At 39.1% G+C, this 21,650-nt stretch overlaps 2 protein-coding genes across 2 annotated transcripts; both read right to left on the bottom strand.

The window, feature by feature from the left end:
* Nucleotides 1-365: 365 nt before the first annotated feature.
* LOC105048752 (AP2/ERF and B3 domain-containing transcription repressor RAV2) lies at nt 366-1,885 on the bottom strand. The gene has a single exon (XM_010928191.4). It carries the CDS (start codon nt 1,528-1,530, stop codon nt 514-516), a length of 1,017 nt encoding a protein of 338 aa, XP_010926493.2. The 5' UTR covers nt 1,531-1,885; the 3' UTR covers nt 366-513.
* A 2,245-nt stretch (nt 1,886-4,130) lies between these two features.
* Nucleotides 4,131-20,756, bottom strand: LOC105048751 (protein SUPPRESSOR OF K(+) TRANSPORT GROWTH DEFECT 1). The gene is made up of 8 exons (XM_010928189.4): nt 20,009-20,756; nt 15,888-15,993; nt 8,782-8,980; nt 5,315-5,383; nt 5,127-5,201; nt 4,856-4,954; nt 4,596-4,751; nt 4,131-4,495 (listed from the first exon to the last, which is right to left on the bottom strand). Exons 1-8 carry the CDS (start codon nt 20,481-20,483, stop codon nt 4,370-4,372), a joined length of 1,305 nt encoding a protein of 434 aa, XP_010926491.1. The 5' UTR covers nt 20,484-20,756; the 3' UTR covers nt 4,131-4,369.
* Nucleotides 20,757-21,650: the final 894 nt, after the last annotated feature.

The raw sequence follows: 21,650 nt of genomic DNA, 5'->3' as shown, positions 1-21,650 counted from the left end.
AAGAGGATGCTTTTCAGTTCAAAATTTCGCAACAAGGGACCAAAAAAAAAACAATCATGATTTTGGTTTTGAATTTATCCAGTCATTCAAGTCCATCATCTAGATCTCTGTCATTATTTGGCCAAATAGGTTATGTATTCTTGATTTCCATCCCCTTTCAGCCACTGAGATTTGTATAGATATATATGCTCACTGAATTGTTTAATTGGCAAGTCATATTCATTGTATTAAGAATCTTAGATTTGGAGCGACGCAGCACAGCTCGTTCTCATAGCTCGATCGGTTACCAGCGAGTACCAGCTTAGTCTCTTAAAGTTTCTTGGTGACCGAAATCGCCATCAAACTCGTACTCATGAATCACAACAGAGAGAAAATGAGCAAAATATATTTGCTTTTAAAGCGTTCCGTTGCTGCCACCAAGCATCAACTTTTTTACCATCTCTACACGATGTACATTTCCCCTGCATGAAAAAATAAAAGCAAAAAAAAAAAAAAAGACAGATAAAGCTAGTACTACAGAGCTCCGACGTATTGCTTTTTAACGAACTGCTCCGGTGGAAACAACTCCATCTCTCTCCCCCTCTTCCCTTCCCCACCACCACCGGGACAACCTCCACACCCAACTGGAGTTCTCAAAATGTTCACCCCAAACAGCCTCACCACCTGCGGAGCAATCAAATCCGCCGCCACCCCTCGCGGATTCCAATCGATATAAAGCTGCTTCTCCGGCCCCCTCGACCGCCGGAAACAAACCACGTCTCCTGGTTTCAAGCTCTTCTCCTTCACAAACCGGCTCCATCCTTTGGTCAGTACGTAGCTCTGGCTGCTGTTCCAGTAGGAGTACCGAAATCTCCATATCTTCCCACTTGCGTCCTCAAAATTGAGCAGGATCCCGGTAGTGCCGCTGCCGCACTTCAGCGGGAAGTGCTTCTCGGCGTGCTGCTTCGGTATCACCAGCCGGTTCAGCTTCCCGACATCGCTCGGCGTCACAGCCTTGCTGAACAATAAGTCGCGAGCTAATCCTAATGAGCTCAGCGGGTTTCTCTTACCGACGGTGCTCCCGCTGGTCGTTCCGGCGCGCTTGCTCTGCCGGAGCTCGTCGCAGTAGGTGTGCTTGCGCAGCATGTCCACAATCTCCGCCTTGGAGTGGTCGGCGAGGAAGGCAAGCTCGGCGGTGCCGTCGTCGTCGTTCTCCGAGAGCGGAGTGAAGTTGGTGACAGCTTCGCGGCCGCGGAAGCGCTGGGCGGCGACGTCGTAAGCGCGGGCCGCGTCGGCCTCCTCGGCGAACGTGCCGAGCCACACCCGCTGGTGCTTCTCGTAGATCTGGGCGCCCCACCGGCCGTTGGGCTGGGGGACCACGCCCTTGTATTGAGAGGAGGGCAGCTTTCGGGACTCGGCCTCCAAGCCGATATCCGGTGTCGGGTCGAGCACGACGCTGCCGCCGCTGCCCATGCGGCGGAGCGGCTCTGGCATGGGCGCCGGCCGCTTCTCGGACTCGCTTGACACTTCTTCAACGGAGCTGCCGTACATGGATGAAGGTATTTGCAGAGACAAAGGAGAGAGAGGGTGGGAATCAATCTATATATATATAGAGAGAGAGAGAGAGGAGGAGGAGGAGGAGGAGGAGGAGAAACTGGGCAAGGGCTTAACTAAAAGGAGATATCCGAGATTGCTTTATGGACTCGTAGACCTGGAGAAGCGTGTTATATAGCAAATGGGTCTACTACTAATTATAAGGTTCATGGGGTCAACTGGAGGGGTGGTGGGAACTGAGGGGAAGCTTTACGCAAAGAGGTGGTGGCCGATCCGATCGTCGGGTTGAAAGTGTGAGAGGGAGCTGAGTTGGATATGGGCGAGGGGAATTGGAGTGGGACCCCAGAAAGGCAGGCTGGAGAACAGGGGGGCTTCACATGAGGTCTGGACCAGGCTTTGTAAGTGCATCCCCCCTGAGCTTGGGGGTGGGGCTGCTGACGGAGGTGAATAAGACAGAGCTTCCTCTGTTGTTATTGCTGCCTTTAGGGGATGTGCTTTAATAATTAGGACGTCTATAGTGTCTACCGGAAAACCATTTTGGGCAAAGATAATGTTGCTGCAATATTAATAATTATATGGCATTTTCTGTGCTGGATTTTAATGATGTAGCTGTTGTGTTGCAGATAAAGTTAAGGCTCCCCACCTCCCCACATTTGCTAACCCGAAGGGCATGGTTCCTGTTCCCATTCGTAGTGAATCTCATCCTTGGGTTTCTGTCGGCAAAGAAAAATCTTAAAATAGATTACAGATCTTTTACTCTCTAGAAATTTTCTTAAAAAGAAAAGAAAAGGAAATTTTTTTTTTTTTTTTGCAAAAAGATTTGTCACAAAGAATATAAAAATAAGCAACGAAAACAATGGCCAATTACATTAAGGTTGGCACAGCACAACAATCGTATGATAAGAACATTGATCATGATTTATCAATAACAATTATTACACTGATTAGTTAAATTTAAATAAAAAATTAGCAAAAATTTAGATCGCAACATAGGGACAAAATTGAATAGAATAGATTTGTCACTGTGATAATATATGTCGGAAGAGGTTGGTTTGACAAAATGTAGATGTGCAAATCCAACCCAACCTAGAATTGTATTCAAAGCTAAAATCTATGGGCCAGGCATGGGTTCCGAACTGGGACAAGAGGTCCAAATTAGGTTTGGATCTCACTAAATTGAGTTCAACCCTATCAAAATTGAATGGAGCTAATTTAAGGTGTACAAATTTAGTTCTAAATCTACGTCTAGCTTTAAAACCTCAAACCTAATATGGAGCTAACCACAAGGATATTGGACTAGATAAGTTTAATGCAAGTCAAAATCTCAAACATAAAGTTAATTAAGGTTGAGTATAATGTGGAACAAACTAGACATAGACCTAACTCGGCCTGCTTGCAATCTTGATAGAACGAAAAGATAAATGAAATATTTTCTGAAAAAAAAAATCAAAAAAAGCTCATATAGCATTAGTATTAAAAGACATGCATATTTTTCATTCTTGGCTTGCATCAATACCATCAAATGAGGAAGTTGACCATCATCCATGTTGGAGAGAGAGAAATACATCTTGGGGCAATACTGCATCTAGATTAGTGTCAAAGGATCACATTCTGTACCTACTTGATGGGAATACAAAATTTAAATATAATAACATAAACCTAATCATCCATAATTTTGTAAAAACAATCCATTTAAAATATAAACAAATTATTCATCTTCCCCTCCTACCAATAAAACATCTCTCTAGTAGGTCTTGCAATTCACTCTGAAAAGGATAAGAAATCCACACTGGGAGAGACCAAATCAAAATTTTGAAATGGGTGGACAATGTATACTCTTTACAAATGAATATATAGTATTCGGAATTTAGCATGCCTTGTGTGCAAATTCAAGCATAAGAAGCACTAACACCTGCCCCACGCCCACAACACCCACACCTGGTAGCTTATCCCAACTCAACCACATAGCATCCTTAACACCAACAAAATCAAGATTTTTAGGCAAATGAAGTCGTGCGAATTAAAGCTTTCGATCCCTCCAGTCCCCTATATTAATTTTTGTCCCTCCTTTCTCTCTCCCTTGTCCCTCCTTTCTCTCTCCCTTCTCCTCCGCCTTCACTCCCCTCTCTACATCTCATCACCCTCCTTTTATCCTCCGTCTCCTTCGCTCTCCTCTATACTTGTCACCTTCCTTTTTATCCTCCGACTCCACCAAGCACCGTGACTCTGCCCCGCCACCTTCAGACCCATCACCGTCACCGCAACTCTTTTACTTTCCACCTCTTCCGGTCCCCTAGGTACCAAGGGCAGCTGACCCACCATATATTTCCGTAGCATTCTGCTCTAAGAATCTTAGTGTGCCAGTTTTATCTCGTCTTTTAGGAGGTCATCTTAGGTCATCTTTGTTTATCAGCTGGCAGTTCAGCGATGATACTGTACAACCTGACCTCAAGCTTTTATTTAGAGAATGAGTTACCTGACCTCACCCTGGGGAGCCCATGGGTAATGTTCTGTACCTTGAGTTGCCTTTCCTGGCCGAAAAGAGACAATCAGAACTCTCGAAGACATGGAGAAACCTCCACAAAAAACAGTAGGTATAGAGCGAATTTAATCATATTCATTATATTAGTTCCATTAACAGTGGAAGCGATCAGACAATGGTGGAGCGAAATCAAGCATATAAATAGTCAAATCTCAACAAGGGGGAGCCATCAAAGATTGGGAATCTAGCGCGCTCCACCCCATGAGAGATTTTATGTAACCAGATATAATTTCCACTCAGACTAGCAGAAACACAATATACAGTGGCAATGCCCACACCGAGTCGATCCAACCATTAACCCTCTTCTCCAAACTCCTTCGTGAATCTCTCGTGTACTTCAAGGTCCGCTTTGCTGACAGTAGGTCTCTGCCTGGCGAGTACTTTATCGAAGTCTGTCCTTGTAATAGGTGGTGGAAGAATCTGTTTGATTACTCAGAAAAACATGAAACAAAACTATTAGACAAAAGAGACGGACATTTGCCTAAAAACATATTGACGGTTGAAAATTTTTTGTGTGCACCTTAGCAGCAAGACCTTTTGCAGCAAGATCCTGCATCGTGGTTTGAACAGCTCCAGGTTGTTTTGGTCCACATGGCATCCACATACCATCGGAGGTCTTGATGAAAAACATGGCATCTTGAGTTTTGCGGACGGGTTCAAAGAGTACATCCTTAACCTGTTTGGTGAAAAGCAGGTTATAATACTCGGCATTGTCTATGGATAGAGACAAACTCGTTGCAGCAAAAGCCTTCAGGGGCATCGGGAATTGTTCGTACTTACACAAACAGAAATATCCGAACCAGAAAACCCTTCCGTTCTGCGAGCCAAGCTCTCAAAATCACTTTCGGTCAAGTTGTGAGGTGTATCTCCTAAATGTACCTGTATAAATTGAAAACAAGAAAAAAAAGGATGAAGTGAAGTTTCTAAGGATATTTTGTAATACAAAATTCATCTCAGAACAAACTATGAGATTCAAGTGAAAACAGTTGTTCCAACATTACAAAGGATCAGAAAAGCCACAGGAATTGGACTGGCCTAGCATCTACACTACCTTGAACATATGTTGCCTAGCTTTCAGGTCAGGAAGAGGAATGTAAATTCGCTTGTCAAAACGCCTCCTCACGGCCTGTACACAACAATAAGTAATACTATAGAACAGCTCTGACAACCCTGAAGAAATTCACAAGCAACCAAATTGGCAATTCAAGTTTAAAAGAATATTAACCAATCTCACAAAACCTGATCCAGAGCATATGGTGTATTCGTGGCAGCAAGAACAAGAACTTTCTGGTCATTGTTTCCTACACCCTGGAAGGCAATGTCATATTGAATCAGTAAGTACCAGAAAAGCAATGACTAGCATAATGACAATCATATTTTGTATTGCATATATGATAGTCATAACATTCTTGAAGAAGTCATATTAATACAAATATTAACGAGGAAAAAAAAAAAAAAAAACTCGACATACATTGTTTATCACCCAAAAGGCAGATGACAAATGAATTGGTTAACTTATCAGTTATAAGAGCCATTCCATATTATTATTATTATTATTATTATTATTATTTGGGTACATAATCCATATTACTTATTAAACAAAGGCCCATATACAAGGTTGTGAAGCTATTGAGTGCGAGCAAAGGAAAATATTGATATGACAAGTGCATTTAAAAGGACAAGGAAAAGACATAACATGTGAATATTTGATCCAGGAAGAACCTAACATGTTTGTCATGCTAAACAATCTCAAAGTCAAAAAAAAATACAAAAAACATCAACACTCTGACAACCTCTTCATGGCTCCATAACCCACCGGCCCAAAAGAAGCTGAAACTGTTATTTCACTGACAGGTGAACTAGCAATTAAAAACAATGACCTTTTTCCAAGTGGGTACCATAAATCCCTAAGGACCTGCTTTAGCCAAATTATACACCAAAGAACCGATCATGCAGCATCGATCCATACCGGTGCATACTGGGCATATTGTATCGTACTAGTACCCAGTACCGAACTGCTATGCGATATGGGACACAACAAGTATGCGTATGCCGAATCAACCCCCATTACAGACATACCGACATTGCACCAAGATGTTCCCAGTACGGCATTTGGTACTGAGATCACGAATCTTAACTGATCCAATGAAACCATCAAAAGGAGGTTACTTCTATATATAATGGAAAAGCCTCTGAAACCAGCCTCACATGGCCAGCCTCAGAGCCTGAAGCCGTGCTGTCTCAATTCCTAAGAACCACTGCTTCAAGAGTTTTGCAAAAAATAAAAACATGGTTTCACCATATTTTTTTTTCTTGTTACATCTGTTCTTACTTTTCTAGTTGCATCTCTCGCCCATTAAAAAAAATTATCTCCTACAAGCCCTGAACCCTCTTTCCAAAAGAAAAATAAAAAAAACTCCATTCCTGTGCATGTGTACCGCACTCTAGTTTTGATAATGCAAGAAACATTAATCATTGTAGAAATTAATTAATATCCACATCCAAATAGCAGCCAATGCCCAAAAGGGAGAATAACTATCTCCCAAGAAGTAATGGGGACCCAAAACAGAAGTGGTGGTGTAAAAGTAAATACAACTTTTAATGTCTAATGCGACTGAAACATCAACCAAAAATTCCAAGGTGATGGTCTCCTCAAAAGATGGTTTCTGATTGATGAACCTTCTAATCAGTGGACACAAGGTGATGGGATCTTTGTCCAAGAGTTAGCCTGAAATTTCCCATCATACAAGCATCTTATCTGACATCTAAATATGATCCTAAATTTTGATCACTTGATTTATTAACCTTGACCAACAAACCACGTGCATCTATGTTGAAGGTCAAGGTCAAGCAGATTTTCATGCCTATAACCTTGCAATGTCAAAAGGTAGCACCTTGCATGCAAATTTGCCAAAAAATTTGCACCCTCCCTGACAACTGCTTGTTACAATTTGTGTTACTTTTTCCATGGAAGTGAGAGGAAGGAGAAATCACTGAGTACCACAAGGAGCACCTCTTAGCAATTTTCAGCAACATTAGTGTGTGACAGAATAAATTTGCACTTTCAACTTGCTAGATTTTCAGCTAATAATTGTACCAATGTCATCAGTTGGGCTTATTTACAAAAATAAACAAAAAATAAGATTGGGGTGACATAACTTGATGACCATAATTTAAACTCAACCAGTTTCTTTCCTCGCATTCTGGCAAACAGTGTTGCTGATAAGCTTGCTAGACCAATTTCTGAAGAAGCCTTCTCTATATTAGCTCTTTGACATCATTTTCCTTGTTTATACACTTGATTTTCCTTAAATAAAATCATATTCCTATAAACTAATTGAATCTCAGTTATGAATTATTAAAAATCAACTAGAGATCAATACCTGCCAAAATATACACAACCATATTCTAGAAAAAAAATGCCAAAGATGCTAAATTGAAAGCTCTGTATTATCCAAGAAATGAACAACCAGTCACTAGAAAAATGGTCTTCAGCTGAAACTGAACTGCACGGATATTTAAAGCCATCCTTAAAACCTACGCTCACAGATAGTGAGTTCTGAAGTTTAAGTGCAAGTAATAATAATTTATGATCTAAAAACCACAGCTGTTTATTATGATGAGCATAAATTATGACTATACATCTCATGGTTGTTGGAAGTATAAGAAGAGTTAGGCACATCTCACAGATGCCCAAAGTATAAAAAGAGTTGGGCAGTGGACACAATACAAATAATATCATGAAAACAGCAGATATAAACAAATCATCTATAATTTGAAAGGAGTTACTATTGAAGGTTTTTCCCCCATGATATTTGAGAGTCACTTGATAGTTTCCAATAATAAAAAAAACTCCCATTACTATAGGGAAAAAAACAAATCCATAGTTTTCTATATAATCAGATACATATGGTCAAAAGAAATCAATGATGATAAATTACAGATGCAAATGCTATGATGTAATGTAATTATGAATTTTACCAATAAATATATCAGCTTACATTCTTTCTCGAAATTACAAATTTAAAGAACATGGACTGATGTGGTACGTCTAGTTTGTATTTCTAACCTTGGATATGACAGTAGGCATGTTTGACCCATCGACAATTCATTTAACCATGTCTTGCAAATCAAATTCTTAAGCTTCAGGTTTTCATATTCAAGAACCATTTACTTGGAAACAAAAAATGATTCAATCCAGGGTTAGAAAATTGAGAAAGCCAGGGGAAGTTGAATAAATGTAATTAGCTTAGATCCTGCATTCCTCTCTACATGAAAGCCCAAGCACTACTCAGCCTATGTTTCTATAGGGCACTTATTGATAGCAGAGCATGCTTGCATCAAAATAGAGCAGATCATGGACCGGGCCTTGGGCCTAAACTATATTCATTTTTAGTTGGGCTTTGAGCCAGGCCTATTTAAAACTTGACATTTCCTATACCCAACGGCCCATAATCAACATGCTCCATGCAACACAAAGATGAAAAAGGTGAGGAGTATACTTCAGTATAATACCTATGCAACCTCAAGTAATTATTCCTTTTGTGCAGATGGCCTGATGTCATGCTAACAACATATAAATTAAATTACACAACAAAACTTGGTAACAACAATAAAACAAAAAAATACTAATTTAATCAATATTAGTAATGGCAGATTGAAGTGGATATAATAGTATGGAGGGCATGTCATTTTTCTTAAATTACCTGCATCTGCACCAGAAGTTCAGTCTTAATCCTTCGAGAAGCTTCACTTTCATTGCCTTCTCCACGCTGTCCACATAAGGAATCAATTTCATCTATAAAGATAATGGAAGGAGCATTTTCACGAGCCATTTGGAAAAGGTTTGAGACTAGCTTTTCACTTTCACCCATCCACTTTGAAACTAGATCTGATGAAGATATACTGCAACACATTATTCAGCGTTTGTCAATAAACCTCCACAGCGAAGACATTTCGAGCATTACACAATGGAGCATCTAACCACAAACAGATTAAGTACAATATTTATATCTTTGTTAAGCTACAGAAACGCCTATAAGTATTTACTTCACAGGATAAATGTGGATCCGGAAATAGGCCCAAACCTGCACTTAAAGTTACTGTATATATATGCTTATCATGTAGCTGTAATGAATTAAATGTTGCATGATTAGATATTTGAGTGGATGTGCATGTATCTCCTAATTCCATACATAATGAGCATGCGCTAGCTCAGCCTGATGGCTCTACACTCAACCTGCGCAATGATGCAATAGCTCTCCTGCAGGCCAAGTACCAATTCATGTAAAATCTGAGACATATGTTTAAGTTTCAATAGCACCACAAGAACCTAGCCCCCTGAGTCATCAATTTCAACTTGCTAAGTCATCAACTAGAGATCTGATGATTACATTCATCATGAATTAACAGCATAATAAACTCTAACACGTGCAACATCAGTTTAGATGCACCCAGAAAACCATGATAACACCTCATGACAACATGACAAGCATGTGTGTCTCTGTGAGCCATGGGCCAAATGGTATGTTAGGAACTTTGATGCTTTGCAAGTCGCCAGCTACCTTATCGCAAAATCTTCCAAACATTTATTTTCTTGAAGCATGCAAATCCATCTCATTGTTGTTCTCCTGCAGACTGTGGCTTGGTTTTTGATTTGGTTTGCTTGGTAGATAACTGTTTGGGTACAAATATGAAGCAGCAACTCTAGTAAAGATCCAACATAGACCCATTTTGAGTGCAATAGGACTAGGCTCAACTTATTCAAAGTTGAACCAATCCAACTTGCTGGCATCTTGCATGTGCTTGTCAGTGCAAGTAGCATCAACCGTTTCAGCCAGATTGCTGAGCATAGTTGTATCTAGCATTCATAAGCAGATGGATCACGAAAGACTAATCCAGGACTCATGTTCATTGCACATCAAAGCACACAGCAGAATTGGCAAATAAGTCCACAAAATTTGAATGCAAAGTTCACATTGCATGCCTCTCAGAAACAGTTCATGTTGCACACATGCTGGCAATTCAGGTGCTAGTGAGATAAAGCCTCACATATCTAGCATAAGAGTGTAGGACATCCATAGGCCTCAGAACCTGATACAGGTCTGACTGCTTATGAGCCTGATGGATGAGAACACCTACGCTGGGGCCTATTGTGGGTTGAATGTTGGACGAGCACAATATGCAAGCCCAACTAAAGTTGCACGCATCATCTGACTAGCTTTATTGAGTGTCTCAAGCCTTCTTCATGGATAATTCAGACATAACAAATATTATCTCTTTTACTCTAACACTGTTGTACTTCAGATAATAGCCCATAATGAAGTGCTAGTTCCATAAAGCTTAAGGAACACAGGTGGACAGATGTATTCCTACTGGAAACACAGCCTTGATTGCATGTATAGCCAGCCACATCTGGAGATTCTGAACAAGCCAACTTAAAACATAGTAATTATTAATGAGAAAGTTACCTCAACATAAATTATCAGCTTGGGATTATAGCTACATCTAAAGGACTGGCACAAGCAAAACTAAGACAAGGCCAGCCAGGAAGACATCAAGGAGGACTTTCAAAAAGATGATCACAAAACAAAACTATACGAATGACAAATTACTTCAATAGTTTAAATTTGAGAATAAGCCAAAATTACACAAAAGGGCCTTTTGCTAATAATGTTACATGACAACAAAGCAAGAAAGCTAACAGCAATGGTTATGTCATGATCCGTAACATCAACTAAAATGGCAAAAGGTGAACTCGTCAGTGACTACACTGAGCTTTTGGTCACAACAACAATGCATTACTAGACTTGCTTAACTTGAATCCAACACCAATGCCACAATATATGAAACATGAAGTTAAAGAAATGGGTGAGTACTCGAGTAAGCTACTCCACCGTAATTCGTTCTCTTGCCAAAAGCTGATTAGTTATGACAATGGGCCATATTTCTATAGGAAGTCATTGACAGAAAAAAGAAAAGAACAAAAGTGTTCAGTTACAGGCACGATAATGGTCACATAAATTCCATGTTTTCAACAAAGCAAGAGCTTGGTACCTAGAGTTCACATGAACATCTAGATATTGCAAGCAAATTGAATCAAGTAAGATGACAATTATTTAAAAAAAAAATCATATATTGGAAAACCATGTTCATCATACAGAAGTAAAAACGGGATGTGTAGTTATACATTGTTCTGTTAATAATACTTATGATTTTGTCTCTAAATGATGCATGGCATGGGAAACTAGAGCACACTATCTACAACGTGCTGAAGAATATGGTTTTGGTAAAAGCTGAGTGTTGAGAGTGATGTCTGAAAATTATAAGTCTGACCACATGCCAACTTATATTTATCTTTTGAAGGACATCAAGGCATAATAATTACATGATTTCCACGCACCGAATATTGATGAATTCAATGACAAGAGAAAAGCAATATTTGGTCACACTTATCATTGGCTTATGACTTTCTAATGTCTTAGGGCCTATTTGGCATCGCTTTCATCTCTTGTTTTCTATTAAAAACAAAATTAAGAAACCGAGACAAATATATATATATATATTTTTTTTTTTTGGTACTATTGTTTTTATATTCTATTTTTAAGTCATTTTCGTTATTTCTAGAAAAAGCAACAAATCATTGCTTTCAATATTTTCAAAACAAGAAACTCATGTTTTTTTATCACCAACGCCTCCACCATCGTTGCCACCACCATTGTTGTCGCTGTCACTGCTACCACTGACACCATAGTCACCACCTCTTTCATATCCCTAGCACCTTCACAACGACCACCATTGCTGCCACTATCAGTGTCGTCGCCGCCTCCGTCACACCACCATCGTCATCATCATAGTCTTTGCCATATTGTTCATGCCCTTGCCATGACCACCCCTGCTAGTATTGTTGCCTCCATCACACCACTGCCGCCATTGTCCTCACCTCTGCTATATCACCGCCAAACTTGCTCACCACCTCCACTGCCTCCGCTGCAACTAACATCATCTCCACCACCATCGCCATGTTTATTTTTAAAAAAATAATTGACTATACCAAAAATATTTATATTTTAAAAATTAGAAAAAAATAGAAACAAAATTTCTATTTTTGTTTCTAAAAATAGAAAAACGGAAGTGATACCAAATGACACCTTACTTATAAATAATTAAATAAATATAATAATACATAATTAAATAGAAAAAGAACAAGGACCCTATATAACACTAGCATAGATAACCAGCTAGAAAACTCTCTTAGAATTGGAAGTTCAGAGTATATATGCAATAAATCAGAAGCCTTCTACAAAAAGCACAAGATTGTGTGTTCTCATTCCACCATGCTCCCCCTACTTCAGCAATGCAACAACATTTTTTTAAATCAAGAGAATGCATTTAGTTGTCATCTATAACATCATGACAGTCAGACAAGGTTACTTATGAGTTTACAAGGGAAACAGTATAGGCAACCAGGCATACCTAAATTGGGTTACTTGTAACAAAATGTGTGCCACCCTCTGGTATCTGTCTCCAAACAAAACAAGCATGTTTGATCAAATCTAATAGGTATGCCAAATTAATATATACACTAATCTCATGGATTACATTCCAAAAAAAAAGAAACTCCAGTTGAGATTTCTATGGGATCTTCCGCCCAAACCATGAGACCTTTCTAGGTATTAGATGAAGCCATAATCGGATTTATTCAATATGAGAATGGAGATCTTAAGATGAAATTTCCACAGGATTTTCAAGCCAGAACACACAGCACCATCTTTTGGCATAGAAAAAACGCTCGACCTCCATGATTTTCTTTTTTTTTAACATTTGCCACAGATTTGAGTGATTGAAGGAAAGAGCATGCATTTTCAATTAACTATGAATTTGTGATCCCAGATATCCAGCTATTTAATAGCAAGAATGGAGGACATATGCACACTTTTAGGGGGGAAACATGACTTTAATGGTGATGTGGCCTAAAATCTAATCCACCCATCAAAGGTTTGACACGTGGTGAGCATTTTGAAAAGATTTGAATTTGAAAAAAAAAAGAAAAGAATTCTTGGCAGGGTCCAAACAAAGAAAGAGATTACGAAAGATTTGAATCCTGATAAGAAAGAAGGTTACTAGAATTCCTTGATTTTTGCCTTCAGTAATGGATCCACGCTCCCTCTTTTATATAAACAAAGCCAAAGGACTCCAAAAGGGAGAGAAAGAAATGGTCCAAGGCTCCCAACCGTTGATGGGGACAAGCTGTCATGGCGAAAGGCTCTCAATCTCTCATTGCTTCCTCTACTCCCAACTCCTCTTCCACAACCATCCCCGCATGCTATCTCCTCTCTAGACAAGACACGTGCCCTTGGAGACCAGGATGCAAGTCCCTGGAGGCTGTCCTTCCATGCCACTCGAGACACAAGCACTGTGCACATGGGACCCACATCCTTGCAGATCAGGATGCAAGTACCTAGAGGCTGCCCTTCTATGCCACCCGAGACACAAGCACCATGCGTATGGGGCATCCTTGGAGACTAGGACACAAGTTCCTAGAGGCTGCCCTTCCATGCCAGTCGAGACACAAGCACTGTGCATATGGGACCTGCATCCATGGAGACACAAGCAGCATGTGCATGGACATAGGCACCGTGCATATGGGGCCCGCATCCTTGGAGACATGAGTAGCATGTGCATGGGACTTGCGTCCTTGGAGACTAGGACAGGAGTCCATGGAGGCTGCCTTTCCATGCCACTCGAGACACAAACACCATGCACAAGGGACACACGATTACCGACCACAAGGCCAACCAAAATCAGGCTAAGCTCCCATACCAAGCACTTCAGGCCGAGCTTCCATACCAAGCACTTCAGGCCGAGCTCCCATTCTGAGCTCCCAAACCAAGCACTCCAGGACGAACTCCCAGGCCGAGCACTCCAGACAAAGAACTCAAGGCTTAACGATCCAGGAAAATCACTCTAATGCTTTTCATTATATCTTCTCTTGCTATTTCTCACTGTTATTTCAAAGCACTGCCTGACTTAAGCATCGAAAGAGGTCCGACTGGAGCCAATCTGGTGGGCCCTTCTCTTCTCTGTGTGCAGATCCGTGACTCCCCACAATCGATTGGCGCTCCACCTTCCATCACCATGGATCAAGCATGATTTACGCCCTCTACGCCTCCAAATCAGCATAACATGGTCAAGCAAGATTTGAGCATTACTAGATAGGACCAGGGTCATTGCAATGACAAAGGCAACATCCAACAACTCATATCCATCATCAACTACTCAATTATCTAAAATTTCCACTAGGCATAAATGAATGATGCGGGAATGGATATCTTAACTTGTTCTGTGTCTTTCTACATTATTGTAGTAGATTTCGCAACCTTTACTGAATGTTGAATTTGGTTTGACATCGCCTGAAGAGTCTTAATTTAGATCTATAGTGGAAAAGTAGATGGTTGTAGGTTGACATTCTTGTATCTACTTTATTTTTTTATATTTTTTGGTAGCTATATATTACATACATCAAAACAAGACCTTACAAGTTCTACAACCTTGCCATTACATCCAAACGAATCATTTTTTCAGCAAGAAACATTTACTTCCAGCCCAAGTTGATAACCATTTCAACAAAATGTACAAGAATATTGATACTGCATACTCATTTATATGTACCATCAACCAAAATAAAACTTATTACAAAACATGAAACTTACTGCATGAAGCTATAAAAACTAGAAACTGTTCAAAAAACCTTCCAACAAATAACCAGGTGGCCTAAAAAAAAAGGGATGCCCATATAACACCAATCATCGATTAGAGCAGTTTCAGCTGTAACTCTACGAAAGACATCACACATTCTCCTTCCACCAAGTAGAAGAGAGAAGGGAAAACAATTAACTACAACTTCTCAAACAAAATATCAAGGCATATCTAAAGAGCTAAACCTTGGTACAACCCTCTCAAACTTTCATTAATCATCCCACTGAAACAATTGCAAATTAATACACAAAACTTCCGCAATAAAATTTTATCACGAATAACATCTGGATAGGAAATTTTAGTGATAAATGAATGCCATCTAAAAAGGAAACTTTAATGACAATTAGAAAGACAAAAATTTGTATATTTATCTAGGGATGTAGAGATCCACAAGGTCATAATATGATTCTTTCTGCATGTATCAGCAATATTGCAATTATCTTATTCTCAATAAATAATTTTGACTAGTAAAAAGAAAAAAAATTCTTTTGAGCCACATACAGAAGTGGGCCCACAGTAAATAGGAGACAAGTGACTACGATGTGAAAAACCTTGTCGTAAAGTTTACCTCCTTCAGAGGTTTCTATCGAATCTAAAATTTTAGAATGCAGAGCAAAGTAACTAATGATAGAAAACAAAGAGTGCATACATATTATATCTCTTCTTCATAAGGCAGTGGACAGATAAAAGTCAAGAAAATATATATTTTCATCTATAACAGACATATAAGTAAAAGCACTAACAAGAATCAAAGTGATAATGTGAAATCCATGACTATCTGTGGGGAAAAAAGTACCAGCAGAAAGTTCTAACAGCATATAAACATGAAATAGGAGAAGTAACGAACGATTCAGAAAAGTAATCAGTCGAAAAGCCAACCCACATAAATTGGAAAAATACTTGCAAATAAAGGTTAGATCTACATGGCATATAACACTTGAAGGCCAATCCCAACAGATAACATCAAGTGTTTAAAGAAATAAATATAACAACCATAATAGAAGTTCTTTTCTTAGGACACTCAAAACAAAAAGTGTTAGACAAGAAAAACAACCTGAAGAAAGTTGACTCTGCCTCTGTTGCAACAGCCTTGGCCAAGTATGACTTTCCAGTTCCTGGTGGGCCATACAAAAGAAATGCCCTCCATGGCCTTCGCTTTCCTAAACAATTTATCATAGGAAAAGACATGCTAGCTGTTTAGCCAAAAGATGTATTTAATATATCAAACTGTTTGACAGGTAACTTGTCAACTGCATTCTGAAATAAGAAAAAATAAAGCAATTATAGAGGATGTAGAGAAGTGAGATATTAAATTCATAAAAACTTGAGCAACAAAGTCATATACGTTAAGCTGAAGAAGTAGATATTCAAATTAAGCATCTGCCGGACATCTTGATTTCGAACAAATCCAGATGTCCGGGCTCTAGGTTGGAAAACATTGTTCCTCATAATCCCAATTTGATGTTGCAGACCCCTGATGAATCTCTCTCCAAACATGATCAAGCATTCATCTGTTAACCTTCATATGTGTCTACTGCAATTTAAATATGAATCTTCCCATAACAGCTCACTCTATTGGTAGTTCAAAACTATGAATCATTATTGATATAATCAGTATCTAGTCTCTCTCATAAAAACAAGACATGCAGGAAGAAAATATTACATGTTGTGGCTTTTGAACAAATGAATTTTATATGAGAGTGTTTTTTATTTGTTCTTAGCATTAGCTAAATTTCTAATTCCAATCTCAAAAAGTAGACAAGCATAAAAGCATTGCTAAAACTCTTGAGACAAAATCTTCTATAAGATTTTTGTTCTGCTTTCCTCCCAAATAAAGATGGGAGACTAAATCCCAGAATAGGAAATTCGAGAAAGTTGGATTTCTCAAATAAAAGACTCTAGACTGATTTATCTTAACGTGCTAACTGGAACAAACCATTCTAACTCCTACACAGGGATTTAAATATTGTTAATAAGGTATGTGCCAGCCAAAGTTTACACAGTACGATGGAGAAAACCATCACATGCTGCTCCCATGCTGTGCCATCACATGCCTGGGTGCCAAACAAGTGCCAGGTTTCATTTCAAAAGACATAAGCCTATATTGGTCCATGCCAACTAACTCTACTGGGTAATGTACATCACAGTTCTACAGAAATTCCCTTTATTATGCCCATGGTTTGCCTTACGGGCCGAACCGCCCGGTACGGGGCGTACCGAGCCGGACCGGTCCCTTCCCGATCCGGTTTGGGCCTGTTTTTCGGAAAAAGACCCCGAACCGCACCGAACCGGGCGGTTCGGTGTAGTTCGGGACCATACCACCCGGAATCGGGCGGTATGGCTCGGTTCTGGACCGGTTCGGGGTGAACCGAACCGTACCGCCCATGGGAAAGGGGGGAGGGAGGAAGGTGGCTCAGTTTGATGAGGATCTTGTATTATTTTCTTGATATCTGAAATAAAATGAAACCTCAAGCACATCTCTCTCTCTATCATATCTGTTATACCATCTGTCTTGTAGTATTCAATATGATGTATCATATCATATTGATATATTATTTCATATTATACCAATATTTGGTATGTTGTACCAAATTGAAATATATATCGGTATTATAATAGAATGGTGTCAGTATAAGATCCGGTACCGAGATTGTAAAGCTTGTACCATGTATTAGTTCATCGAAATCCAACTCGTAAGATGAATTTGATTTGGTTTTTCATCACCAAACAGATAGAAATGCCTAGGGAAGCATTCTGAGAACTTGAGAAGAACCTGAAAGAAAATTTTGAACCTCTGATAGCTAGTAATGGAGGTTCCCCACCCCAACAATTACTAAGCATTTACCATTACCCTTCTCCCTGTTTGGTACCATGACTCCTTGCTCATTTAACCCTGTGCATTCGTACCATTTTAAGTATTCGTTTCCACAACAATTAATCGTAGTTGTAACAGATAGTTTAGACGCCGCAACAAGATTTTAAAATAAAAATCTCAGTATTATAATCACACAACACTCAGCATTTATGATTAAAAAAGAAGCATGGGCAATATCTAATATTCCAATTAGTAACTCAAAATGGCATCATAAAATTGAATAATATCTGGTTGTATCAATATCATAAATCTTGTGATGCTAGTAGTGGTATATATGCCTCAGAGTTAATGAAAAAATTCTTATGGTGGAATCATAAAATTGAATAACTTCTGGTTGCATAATGTTGTGATGCTGGAAACTTAAACTGTTATATGCGATATCATATAGGATCACAATTGGAGCAAGGCTTTTCATAAATAAGTCAAATAGGAGAGAGTTCAGGTGTTTTACCATCATAATTTTAATCAAGTTAAATGATTGAGGGCTTTATGATGTGTTCTGAATCTTCCAAACCCATTTTCTTCTGCATGAAACTGATTCGATTGCAACATATGGCTATTAAAAGTCTTTGTACCGCAATCTAACTCCAAATTGAACCCAAATATGTCAATAATATGCAATATAATGCCATATTGAAGTTGTATTTATCAATTATTAACTTCAAAAATCCAAAAAAAAAATTTGAAAATCGAAAAAAATATTATGTACCGGTACCGGACCGGTACGCCCAGGCGTACCGTGTGTCGGTATGGTACGGTACCGGTCCGAGACCGGCACGCCGTCCGGTACCGGTACAGCGAACCTTGATTATGCCTGTATTAGGCCTGCTGCTACATGCATATGCTTTGGAGTTTGGACAAATGCACACTAGCTTTTAAATCCTACTAGTCCACATATATCATGCTGTATTGAGCAAACATTTGAAATTCATTGGCACAAGAAGATACACCAAAAAGGCTGTCCAATGAACAAGCTGTTCATGAGCAGCTTATGTTTTGCTCAAAATTTAACTCAATACTAGCTTGCTCAAGTAGCAAACAAGCCAAGCAAGAGCCAGATTTTAAGCTCAAGAACCAAATGGGCTGAACATGAGCCAGTCCTAGCTCATTTTATTCAGCTTGATCAAGCTCAAAATATAAACAAATCAAATATTTTCTAGCTATTCTTTTATATTTAGTATACTAAATCATTATATCAAAATCTAAAGTCCGATACCAGCTGGATGGTTCTTAAGATGCCATCATCCACACATGCTCTCCTCTCTCAAATAGTCCACAGAAGATGTTTGCGCCCTTCTCTCTTCTCTCCTACCCTACATGATTCCAACCTCCATGTTGCTCTCTATTTGCTCCCTTGCCTCCCGCCTCTACCCCCATGACTCAACCTCCTTCTCCACAAAATCATCTCACCATGAAAGCCCCATATTCCTTGATGCTGTATTTTATTTCCGCCTTCATTCCCTTTTATCTTTGCAATCTCCGCCTTGAAGGTAGCAATATCCCCTGTGGAAGTTGGATATGGCAAAGCAGCTGCTTTGACCTCCTCCTAGTACCACCTTGTCTGATGGAACAACAAGATATCCTTCCAATTCATTGCGACTTCTACTGCCTCTACAAGGAGTACCCTAACAAACTGCATTGTTTCAGGATTAAAGAAGCCATGTTTAAATGACACCTTGCCAAATCAAATCGAGCTCAAGCCCAACTTTAGCCTGCTCGTCTTCACCCTTACATGTCATTGTAACAAGATCCATACTGGCATGCTAAGTTATCTCATTTCCAACTAACTTACAGAAATCTGGAGCTGAGAGTCGTCATAGAATTTTAGATAGCTGTAGTTTAGCACATGCACTGCATGCATCCAACAAATTCATCATACCAGCTAACTTCACACAAATGGTCCCCAAATTCAACATATTAACAACATAATTAAATCCTTGTACACACACTCAAAGTAGCATGGGAAGCTTGTGTACTGGTATAACTGTGAGAAGCTTACGCACAATGGCTTATTTTAATTCTTACCTTTTGATGTAATATAAAAATGCCAATTTTGGCCATTATGAAGTCTATGGATCATGCCATCTAATCCCCTTGGTGAATGCGTGTGTGAGAGAGAGAATCAATAGTGTAAAGGCATGTACACGAATTTGCGGAGGCTGAGAACGGACGACTTAAAACATACATAAATCGCTTTATCTCCACCGGCTTTCAGGCTCATCGTCACCCAAACACCAGGCCAGTAATTTACAAGAGAATTATGTTGCTACCAGAAAACTGGTGTTCGTAGAAAAACATACCAGTAAAGAACTGAGGGAATTTCACCGGCAAGATAACGGCCTCCTGCAAGGCCTGCTTGGCACTCTCGAGGCCGGCGACGTCGTTCCACTTCACGTTGGGCTTCTCCGTAATGATTGCCGAACTAAGCCCCGCCCTCAGCTTCGCCTGCTCAGGATCCTCTCCATCGCCGCCGCTGTTCCCGTCCTTGGACTTGGTTTTGGGCCTGGTGGCCACGGCAGCGTCCCCGTTGGCGGTCGGTCCGGGGCCGCCCTCGTCAAGCACGGCCCGGATCTCCTCGGCGCGGCGGAGATACTCGGTGAACTTCTGGGTGATGGCCTCCTTGATCTTGGGGTTCTTCTCGTACTTGAGGTGCGTTCGGAAGTATTCGAGGGCGTTCATGTAGAGGGGGAACGCCTTCACGTAGTTCCCGGCATTGTCCTCCTGGACCGCCTGTTTCACGTACTCAATCGCCTGTTCCTTGAAATTGCTATACATCTCCTCCCCCTCTCCTCCTCCCAACCCAATCGCATGCGCTCAATTCCCCAACCGATCGGGAGAAAACCCAAAAAAGATCGAAAAATACCTTAGAAATCAAGCAATCTTTGTTCTCGGACCGCGAGAAGAAATCAGAACACTACGAGATAGGAGGATCGAGATCGGAGCGAGATCGATGGAGGAATTAGGGTTCTCTTAGATCGGAAATTGGAGTTTTGAAGGGTTCGACGAAAGGGGGGAGTTGAAGGGAAGAAGGGGAAAGAGAGAAGAAGGAAAGGGAAGGCTGGGGGTATGTTTTTAGGTTTGATGGTCGTCCGATGGGAAATTCCTCGTCAATCAAATCAAGATTTGGCCGCCCGCGTTGTTCCACGGGAGCCACGCGAACACGCGATGGAAGCGACGGTGGATGGGAAAAGAATGGAAGAGAGGGACATATCTGACGGCTCAGATGGTCGATTTTGCCAAACGGGTGGCGATTTCCGGAAGAAGTTTTTTTTTTTCCCTTTTTCGTTGAAAAGAAAAAGGTGTGTTTTGGAAGCAACACGGTCGTGTATGTATTTATTTATTTTCATACAAGGTAGTTCGTTTAAGGAGGAATTTTTTGATTTTTGAGAATATATTATCATATAATATAATTTTAATATATTTAATTGATGATAAAAAAATTATTTTAAAATAATTTATATTTATTTAAAATATTTATTTTTTAAAAAAATTAAGTAAAATATCTATTATATCCTTAATAAGTATAAGATTATATCATTTTGCTTCCAAATATAATATAAATATTGAAATAATATTTATATTAATATTAATATAATATTAATATAATATAATATAAAATTAGATCATAATAATTTATTATATTAATATAACATTAATATATATATTGATATAATATTAATATTTTAATGTAATAAATTTATTAATATAAATTAATATAATATTAATATAAATAATAATATACTGATATAAATATTATATTGATATTAATAAAATATTACATTAGTATAAATATTCAAATAATATTATTTTAATATAACAAATTTATTAATATAATATTAATATTAATATATTGATATAAATATTATATCAATATTATTTAAATATCATATTAGTGTAAATGTTAACATAATATTAATATATTATAAATATTATATTATATTA

This window comes from Elaeis guineensis, chromosome 7 (assembly GCF_000442705.2).
Source record: "Elaeis guineensis isolate ETL-2024a chromosome 7, EG11, whole genome shotgun sequence".
Taxonomy (NCBI): domain Eukaryota; kingdom Viridiplantae; phylum Streptophyta; class Magnoliopsida; order Arecales; family Arecaceae; genus Elaeis; species Elaeis guineensis.
This window is presented reverse-complemented; position numbering and strand designations above follow the sequence as displayed.

Excerpts from the sequence above, each read along its gene's own strand:
- LOC105048751 (XM_010928189.4), bottom strand. The coding sequence starts at position 20,483 with ATGTATAGCAATTTCAAGGAACAGGCGATTGAGTACGTGAAACAGGCG. Across the intron at positions 8,981-15,887 it reads GCAGAGTCAACTTTCTTCAG|TATATCTTCATCAGATCTAG; the intron begins GTTGTTTTTCTT and ends AATGTGTTGCAG. Across the intron at positions 4,752-4,855 it reads GTTCGGATATTTCTGTTTGT|GTTAAGGATGTACTCTTTGA; the intron begins GTAAGTACGAAC and ends TTCACCAAACAG.
- LOC105048752 (XM_010928191.4), bottom strand. The coding sequence starts at position 1,530 with ATGTACGGCAGCTCCGTTGAAGAAGTGTCAAGCGAGTCCGAGAAGCGG.